Here is a 9,726-nt window from a genome sequence, read left to right on the forward strand (position 1 = left end):
AGCCTGCAGCCCATCCACATTCAGCAGCCGGCACAGCCTCTGCCACTCCATCACAACTGTTCAGCATGCCATCCTACAGCATCATGCCGCAGCAGCTGCTGCCGCCATTGGCATTCACCCCCACCCTCATCCCCAGCCACTTGCCCAAGTACATCATATTCCCCAGCCCCACCTGACCCCCATTTCCTTATCCCACCTCACTCACTCAATCATCCCTGGCCACCCTGCCACCTTTCTCGCTAGCCATCCCATTCACATCATTCCTGCCTCAGCCATCCATCCTGGACCCTTCACCTTCCACCCTGTCCCACATGCTGCCCTCTATCCTACCCTCCTTGCCCCACGGCCTGCTGCAGCAGCTGCCACTGCCCTCCACCTTCACCCACTTCTTCACCCCATCTTCTCAGGTCAGGACCTGCAGCACCCCCCTGGCCATGGCACATGAGTTGGGGGATGAGAGCCCAGGTAGGACCAGGGAAGGTGACCCATAAGTCTTCCCTTGGGAGTGTTGAGCCATTAATACCAGCAAGTAGAAGCTGGGATGGGCAGTGTCTGATAGCCAAAGAATTGGGTTTTGGCTTGCAGGGGTGGTTTTAGATTTGAGGTTTGCTTTGGGTTCACTATCAGGGATTTCTCCCCCCTTTCCTTGTATCCCTCCCCCTCCTGTGTTTCTAGACTAGGAAACACTAGTAAGTGCTACCCACCCCTTTGCAGCAACATTTCCAGATGGTCAAGTTTATATGCTCCCCTTCTCCCTCTACTGTTTAACCTCTGCTCTTCCCTTCTATAAAATTTAAAACATTTTTCTCCTCTCTGGCCGGCGGGTTGTCCATCTGATCCTGCCTTCCCAATGTCTGACCATCCCTTGGTGACCTTGTGTTACCCTGGGTGAGGTGGAAAGGGAGTCAGACCTGGAATCAGATGCTACTCTGTTTTTGGATCCACTTCCCACCTAAAGAGCCACACGTTTGGCACTGATGTCCTCGTGTCCCTCATCCCAGAAGAGACATCGGACTATCCCAGAAAAGAAGATCCTATCATGATTACAAGCTATGCGGAACACAGTTTCTCATGTGCTTTCCCAGGGAGGAGCTTGTATGTCTGAAGGGTGTATTTTCTTCTGTCATGTTGATGTTTCCTTCTTAATTTATAGGATTTTTTTAACGTAAAAAAATTGCACTGAACTCTATAAACGCAAATGCTGCTTTTTGTAGCTCATAAAAAAGGTTCCATATTTGTAGTATACTGCAATAATATTTTTTACATCTAGCTCTTTAAGTGATCCTTGTTCTGGTGGCTTTGTGTAAATATGTTTGCCTAGTTGAATTAAGAAACTAAAGGTTATAAGATGAAAGCAAAAAATAAAGTATTTGTTTTCTGCTAGATGCAAAATGACTAAGCATGTATATTTTATCAAACTCATGTATTTTTTGAAGTTACGAACTATAAAAATGTCAGAGCAAAAAAGGAACATGGTTTAACATTTTTGCTGGGACAAAATGTTCAGTCATTTACATTAAGTGGTGCCCCCAGCACTGGGATGTTTGATCTAATGGGCATCAGTCAGCTGGGGGTTCAGAGGAATACTCAGTTATGATGGTCTTCATATGCTTTGTTTTTGTTTTTTACAGAGAAACAGGTGGGCCCCACAGAGGAGGAAAACATTCAAGAGCTTTATTTGAAAGCAGTGAGATTCAGAGTGATTGGGGGTTTCTGATGCCTTGTTCTAGGCAGTCCATTTGCCTTCCTACTACTTAGCCTCCTCTGATAATTTTTTGTTTTTTAATGTGCCTTTTTGGTTGGCTAGAAACAAGTAGAAGAAGACTGGGGGATGGTAGAGTTCCGTTTTCTTCCTCCTCTTGTTGGGACATGAGCACATTTATAGATACTGCAAATTCTTTTGCTTCATAGTTTCCATGCCTTCAGCCCAGTTTAGCTTAAGCAGTAAAGATTCCTTTTCTCTTCTGTGACACCATGGCACCTAACAGAGGAAATAACCACCTCAGTTCCTCTTCCTCTTCTTGCTTTTCACCCAGGTTTTCAGACCTAATTAACACACTGACCCTAAAGTGTTTATATTGCAGTTCTCACCATCTTTGGTGTAATTAGCGGATCCCTGTTTGGCATTTCCCTGCCTATTCCTGTGGCTAGAATTGGTTGGGTGGTCACCTGACAGGAAAAACAAACCCTACTTACCTGGGCCAAGGCTCTGTGTTCTGCCTTTCTTCTCGAATTCCCAAATGGAAAAGGTTTTGAGTTTATGAGAAGCAAGTGCTGGACAAACAAGGCTCTTGACTGAGCCTCCTACCTGTTCAGTGCTCCTCACGTGGTTCAGAAGCATCACTTTTTTGATAACTCGCACTGGAAAAATGAAATGTCTTTGACGTGAAGGGTCTCATTTTTCTTTGCTTTCATGAAGCCCATGTAAATAATTTAAATAATACAGTATTAACATTTTTGTGCTATTGCCCTTCCCATTAGCTTGTAGATTGAGCCATACTCTGGCTGCCTCTGCCTTCCTGGGGGCAGTTTTCTTTAACTTTCAGAATAGTGATTTTAAAACTTTAAAAAAAGTAAAGAAAAACAAAATAGCCTACCCTTCCTTACAAGCATAACAGATTGTATTTAACTTTATCGCATATGATAGAGATATATATGCTGTAAAATTAGGGAAAGGAACTTTCTAATAAACCAATGATTTGTGGAAACTTAGCAGAGTCTGTTGTGATTGTTGCCCCATCCATTCAAGTTGGGAAGGGATGGAGTTCAGGGTTACAAATAACATCTTGTTTGAAGTGATCAAGGGATAGACTCTTGAGAACCAGTTTTTTATGATGTTTGGAATTGTGCTTCTCAGAGCTCAGGCTGCCCAGGTAGAGAGAACAGATGATGATGTGGGAGGACGTATAGTAAAGCTTCTCAGTCTTAAGTAGGTGCTTTGGAATGTGCACCTCTTTCTCACACGAATTTTCTATTTCTGCCTTACCTCTTGGGTATGTAATCTCTGTGTAATAGGGTATATGGCATGTAGGTCCTCACTAATAAGTAAGTGGGTTGGAATTCCTGAGTTTGATTTTTAAGATTTTGGATAAACTTCAGGGCAATGGAATTACAAGAGTCATCTGCCTGGCCTTTGCTCTCTAGAAGTAGTTCTGTATACCAGAACCAGTCTTGAATTATTCTCTTCAACCCTTTAATACCAGTACAGTACTTGAGAGCTACCTGGTGAAAGGAATAGGCCTTGTTACTGAGCTGATAAAAGCCTCCACTGTATCAAAAAATCACAAAAGGGAAAGTTTAGCATTAAAGCTAGCCACATAGATTTGCAGGATAAATTAGTTTCCTCTCTCTTCCTCAGTCTTTCAGGAAGGAGGAGTACAATGTCTATTTCTTTCCTACTCTCATAATAGCTGTGTTCTCCCCTTGACTGAAGAGAAGCTATTCAACATGGATGCTCAGATCTGCCTATTTTCCTAAAATAGCAAAATTCCTGCCCAGAAAGAAAGGATGTTAAAAAAATGAAAAGTAATGTTCTGAGCAGGCAAGGTGCCAGTGAAAGCAGCGGACTGGCCTGTAGAGAATGCTCTGTGCAGCTGCCTGCCTCAGCCACCTGGGCTTGCAACATGGACATGCCTCTTCTGTACCCTCAGTGACTAATCCAGGCCTTGTCAACCATTTCCATTCTTATTTACCAGAGACACCTTCACTTCCCCTTTATCAATTCATATCTGAATGTCTGCAGCATTTCCTGGCCGACCTCCCTGACTCTTAGGATATAATTCTCTGTCCCATATAAGCTTACTGGCTTTTCAGAATCTGAGTGCAGTTCATTTTGTGTTCACTGCTTCCCAATAAAATTAGAAGTTCTGGGAGGACGGGGATTGATTCTTATACTTCCTTTCTTTTTTTTTTCTTAATTCCTTAGAGTGTTTTACAGAGTTGAACACAAACATTTTGATTATATGTCCAAGAAAGATTTGAGCAAAGTAAAATACTACTAACTGAGGATTTTTATGCATCAGAGTTTGAAAGGAAACCAAAGGTGATAAAATGTTTTTCTTTATATCCACTTCACCTAGCTCAGTGCCAGGCACATAGTAGAAAATAATTGTGGACTAAATGAAGTCTTAGCAGAACTTTGAATTCATTGAGGGATCCTAGCACTGTTGGCTGATGGGATGGAGAAGTGGGAGCAGTGTGTCAGCAGCACTCCTGCCTACTATCAGAAAGGAGACTAACCCAGCTCTGACCCCAGAGGAACTCCCAGAAGAACAGAATTCTTATTGAATACCACACTCCTCTCCCTTCCCAAATCCGATGCTCTACCTGTTCCCAATTTTAGTTACTGGTACCACTGTCCTACCAGCCAACAAGGCACCAAAGCTTCGAGTTACTTGACACTTCCCCACCACATCCAGTTACTGATTGTGTAATCTCTGCTGTCTCCCTTGTTCCTGCCATCTGAACCCGGGTTTAAGCCTCATCCATCACTTTTAAACCAAGAGGATTGCAGTTGCTCTCCATCTGATCTTCCCAGTAAGTTCTGCCTTTTCCAGTTCCTTCTATCCACAGACAGTGTAATCGCCCAAATCAGAGCACAATTAGTATATCTCTTAATGTCTGACTTGAAAAATCTTCATGATTCTCCATCTTCAGATTAAAGTTCGAATTCCTCGATAAGGCATTCAAGGACTTCGAGTTATTTGACCCCAGCTTTTCATTCCACCCTAATGCCCACTCTGTCCTCATGCTCGAGTCCACCCTATCCTAAGTCAACTACTTCCCCTTCCCTATAACTGACCTTTATGTCCTGCCACTCTTAAAGAGATTCTCTGACAAGAGTGTAATGGATAAGAACATGATTTTAGCCCTAGCCGTTTTGGCTCAGTGGATAAAGCATCGGCCTGAGGACTGAGGGTCTCCGGTTTGATTCCTGTCAAGGGCACATGCCTGTGTTGCGGGGTAGATCCCCAACAGGGGGCGTGCAGTAGGCAGCTGATCAATGATTCTCATAGATGTTTCTCCCTCTCCCTTCCTCTTTGAAATCAATAAAATATATTTTTTTAAAACATGATTTTAACCCTGGCCTATTTGGTTTGGTGAATAGAGTGTCAGCCTGCAGACTGAAGGGTCCTGGGTTCAATTCCAGTCAAGAGCACATACCTCGGTTGCAGGCTCGATCCCCGGGGCACTTTCGGGAGGCAACCAATCGATGTGTCTCACATCAATATTTCTCTCTCACTCCCTTCCACTCTCTGAAAATCAATGGGAAAAATATTCTCGGGTGAGGATTAACCAAGAAATAAATAAAATCCTTTAGAAACAAACATGAATTTAAGCACAAACATATTTGAATCCACACATTGGCCGTGTAAACTTGGGCAATTTGCCTAAAACTCTGTGCCACAGTTTTGGCATTTATGAAATGGGCATAATAGTACCTATTTCATAGGAGTTGTTATGAGGAGTATATGATATAAATGATTTCAGCTAGACATAATCACCCTTTTCAAGGCATTCTTTACTCTTCCTCTGCTGGAGTTGTGTGTTCATGTCTTAACTCCCTCTTTAAAGATCCTTGGTCAGGGACCTTTGTATCCCTTACTACTCAGTGCCTTGAACAGAATAAATACTTATTTAAAAACTTTAGTGAAATGTGACTTAATTTGGGGCTACACAGTATACACCAATAATTACAATACCACTCCGTTGAGGTCAGTGGGAAGGTGGTAGGTAAGTATAAAACTGAGTTAAGTATTCATTCTAATAGATGCATTACATGCCTACTGTGGTCCTGGGACTGAGAAATCAGCAGTGAAGAAGGCCTGGACTAAAATTTAAGGAGCTTTTAACCTAGTAAAGGGCAGGATTTTGAGCTTTGTGTTGAGATGGTGAATTAGGAGAAGGGAGGAGCCGAAGGGTTTCCAAGATAAAGATGGTTGCAATTGATCAGAAAATATAGAGCACACACACACAAAAAAAAGAAAGAAAATATAGAGCAAAAGGAGAATGTGGCCATGTTCCTGTTCCCCTGGCAGATCTTGAATTTCCTTCCTGAGAACCTATTTTTGGGGGGAGACATGTAGTGTCACTAAGACTTGGCACTCTTGCTCACATCCACAGAAAATGACCTTGCCTTTCTACTCAAAACTATTCCTTCTCTTTCCACATGTTTGCATCTTCCATGCTCAGTGCACGCTCCATTCAGTCTGTCAGCAATACCTATTACAAGTTGGGCTCTCGGCTAGGCCCCAGACTACAGTAAAGAAACTTGCTCTCCAGGGATTCATGGACACGATCCAGTGAACAGGCCATGATAAACTATGTGTTAATTCCAGGGTGCCAGCCTGAAGAGTTGGAGGAGGCTTCCTGTTGGCCATGACCCCACTAGAATCGGTTCTTGATGATTGGACAAGAGCTCTGTCACCAGAAAGAGTGAGGGGGCCTGCTTTCTACCAAACAGCTGGTGAATAATCACAAAGCCTATGAGCCAGAATACCCTGATCTGACTCCACTTTATCCCCATCTCCCTTCTCCCTTCAACCAAGACCCATTCACCATCCCTTCCCCAGCCCTGGCTGCACTGCTTGACCACATTAAGACTTGGCCTGAGATGGAGGAAGAGTGAGGAAGCTGCTGCACCAGTGTGACTGACTGAAGCTGCCCAAAGCCCTAAAAGGAAGTGGATAGGTGCCTTATCCAAGAGGGTACAGCAGCCCAGGTCTTATCAGGAGGCAGCAGCTTCCTTACTCCTTCCCCCACCGCTAACCAAGTCATTATGTGCCACAGGAGTGCAGGCAGCTGTGTGGGAGGAAGAGGGGCCATAGAACTGTGGGCTAGAGTGGAGGTGTACAGACCAGCTAGTTCATGGTTTTACTATCCCAAGCAGAAAGCCATGATGGCTTAGACTTGCATGGTGGTAGTAGAAATGGCGTGAAGATTCAAGAGACATGCCCTGACTGGTTTGGCTCAGTGGATAGAGCGTCGGCCTGCGGACTGAAAGGTCCCGGGTTCGATTCCAGTCAAGGGCATGTACCTTGGCTGTGGGCACATCCCCAATGGGAGGTGTGCGGGAGGCAGCTGATCGATGTTTCTCTCTCATCGATGTTTCTGACTCTCTATCCCTCTCCCTTCCTCTCTGAAAAATCAATAAAATATATTTAAAAATAAAGATTCAAGAGACATAGTTGAGAGGCAGAACCAACAAGACTTGGTGATAGACTAGTCTCAGGAAAAGGGAGGAGTCATAGCTTTCAGCCATCAGCATCCACCCCCAGGGTGGCCTCACCCCCTTCCCTTCCTGGCAATCCTAGAAACCAAATGGGTCCAGGGCCAACAGCCCTGTTTTCCGCCTACTGTTCAGTAAGTGGGTTCAAGTTTGATAAGAAAAGACTTCCTGTGGTGGAAACTGAAAGGAAGAGGAAGGAGTTAGTCCATTCCTTCCAAGCAGGTTGTGGGAGAAGGAAAATGGCCAGAGCTTTGTGTCCACTTCATGCCCTCTGGCTTCTGGAGTGGGTGCAGATGCTCTTGGGACCCGGTGCTGCGCCTCCAGCCTGGGCCTTGAACCTGGACCCAGTGCGGCTCACCTTCTACACAGGCCCCAATGGCAGCCACTTTGGGTTTTCATTGGACTTCTACAAGGACAGCCATGGGAGGTAAGCCCTGGGGGAAGTTTGGGTGTTGGGAGAGAGAAAGATTCTCCCACCATCACTGCTTCTGTGGACCTCAAGTTCCCCATTTGTGATAGAGGTTGGGCAAAGTGACTTGTAGGGTCTATTTGGCTGAGTGCTTGTTAGGAATACTGGGGAGGAACCTGCTCAGGCGAGGGTATCAGAAGGGGACACCAAAGAGGAGTTAGGCACTGAAACTACAGCAAAAACAAAGGCAAAAACAAAAGTTGATACCTTATTTTTTCCTCCCAGGGTCACTCGTATGACCCACTCCACTGCCATCCCCTCAAACTACAGAGAGAAGTGCGAATGTCTTAAATTGACTTGCAAAACTGTGAAATGATCTACTCCCCTAGCTTTTCCACTCCATTTCCCTGATCCCCATAACAATTATAGATATTTGAGAAGAAGCAACAGAACATTAGTGCTTAGGATCAATCAGGCTGTGAGATCAGATTGCCAAGATTACAGTCCTGGTTCCTCCTCTTATTATAATAACTCCCCTGAGCCAGTTCCTTCTGGTGGTGGACACTGTGCTGCCCAGCTTTGGGGAGTGGCATTCAAGCATCACCCCCTGGTGAATTTCCTCCGCTGCAGAGAGCCACCTCCCCCAAAGTCAATCCCCTCCCCAATGTGACCTACAACTAATGACTGATCAATGAGGAATATGGAGGGAGGTGAGAGGTGTAAGGGTCCAACCAGAACTCCCAGGGTGTTTGTGTGGCCCATGGCTGTCATTGGGCTTGAATCTAACCTAACCCCTTCCCCACTTTTGCTTTTCCCCTTCTATCCACCATAGCGGTCTCATGGGCACTACTTAATGTGACCCAGTGTCCCCCAAGGCACACCCTCCTTCGGGGTAATGCTCCCTGCGCGGGCACGGGGGTACCCCGGAATCCGCTCCGTGCTCACGCATTTTTTCTATACAGCGTGGCCATCGTGGTGGGCGCCCCGCGGATCCGAGGCCGCAGTCAAGAGGAGACTGGCGGCGTGTTCCTGTGCCCCTGGAGGGCCGAGGGCGGCCAGTGCTCGTCTCTGCCCTTCGACCTTAGTGAGTCCCAGGCAAGGAGGAGAAGGGAGGAGCTACGGGGAGCGTGCACAGCCGGGCTTCATCGCCCCATCCCTCCTTGTGCCTCCAGATGATGAGACCCGAACAGTAGGCTCCCAGACCTTCCAAACCTTCAAGGCCGGGCAAGGACTAGGGGCGTCGGTTGTCAGCTGGAGCGACAACATTGTGGTGGGCAACGCGGGCCGGGACACCCCAGAAGTCGGGGGCAGGGACACGTTGGGGGGGGGGGCTGAGTCCGCCTCCTTCCCACTCTCCTGTGGCCCTGCCCAGGCCTGCGCCCCCTGGCAGCACTGGAACGTCGTAGAAAAGACGGAGGAGGCCGAGAAGACGCCCGTGGGGGGCTGCTTCCTGGCCCAGCTGCAGAAGGCGGGCCGCGCGGAGTTCTCGCCTTGTCGCGGCAACACCATGAGCCGCGTGCACAAGCAGCAGGACCACTGTGAGCTCCGCTCTCCACTGGGCTCCGCCCAACGCCCGGCCACTGAGCCCGGCCCTTAGTCCCGAACCCTCTCCAGCACCGCGGGCCCTGCTCTACGCGGCCCCGCCCGCCGGGCGCCCAGCTCCCAGCAACGCCTCCCACCCCACCCGCTACCCGCAGACTCAAGGCCACGCCCCTATGTTACCCCGCGGCCCGCCCTGCCCCAGGTTCAGGGCCCGCTTTTACTTTTTGTTTTCTTATGGATTGGTTTTAAAGAAAGGGAGACAATCATGGCGTGCTGTTCCACTTACGTACGCATTCGCTGGTTGATTCTTGCCCTGACGGGGAGCCCACCGGAAACCTTGGCGAAGGGGGAGGATGTGCTAACCAACTGGGCGACCCGCTAGGGCCAGTGCAGCTTCGCCATCCGCCCTCCTGACCCCCCTCCTTGCCCTGGCTGACCCCCCTCCTTGCCCCCTGCTGACCCCCCTCCTTGCCCCCTGCTGACCCCCCTCCTTGCCTCCGGCTGACCCCCCTCCTTGCCCTGGCTGACCCCCCTCCTTGCCCCCTGC

The 9,726-nt window shown here is 47.6% G+C and overlaps 2 protein-coding genes across 2 annotated transcripts in view; both read left to right on the forward strand.

Moving 5' to 3' along the window:
- The window catches only part of GPATCH8 (G-patch domain containing 8), a 75,903-nt gene extending 73,191 nt beyond the window's left edge, over nucleotides 1-2,712 (forward strand). Inside the window, 2 exon segments of the mRNA XM_006092454.3 lie at nucleotides 3-32; nucleotides 34-2,712. Of these exon segments, the coding sequence (XP_006092516.1) occupies nucleotides 3-32; nucleotides 34-445 (442 nt within the window). The 3' untranslated portion in view covers nucleotides 446-2,712.
- A 4,733-nt stretch (nucleotides 2,713-7,445) lies between these two features.
- The window catches only part of ITGA2B (integrin subunit alpha 2b), a 14,791-nt gene continuing 12,510 nt past the window's right edge, over nucleotides 7,446-9,726 (forward strand). Inside the window, 4 exon segments of the mRNA XM_023756958.1 lie at nucleotides 7,446-7,655; nucleotides 8,600-8,721; nucleotides 8,810-8,907; nucleotides 9,010-9,175. Of these exon segments, the coding sequence (XP_023612726.1) occupies nucleotides 7,468-7,655; nucleotides 8,600-8,721; nucleotides 8,810-8,907; nucleotides 9,010-9,175 (574 nt within the window). The 5' untranslated portion in view covers nucleotides 7,446-7,467.

This window comes from Myotis lucifugus, unplaced genomic scaffold, assembly GCF_000147115.1.
Source record: "Myotis lucifugus unplaced genomic scaffold, Myoluc2.0 scaffold_100, whole genome shotgun sequence".
Taxonomy (NCBI): Eukaryota; Metazoa; Chordata; class Mammalia; order Chiroptera; family Vespertilionidae; genus Myotis; species Myotis lucifugus.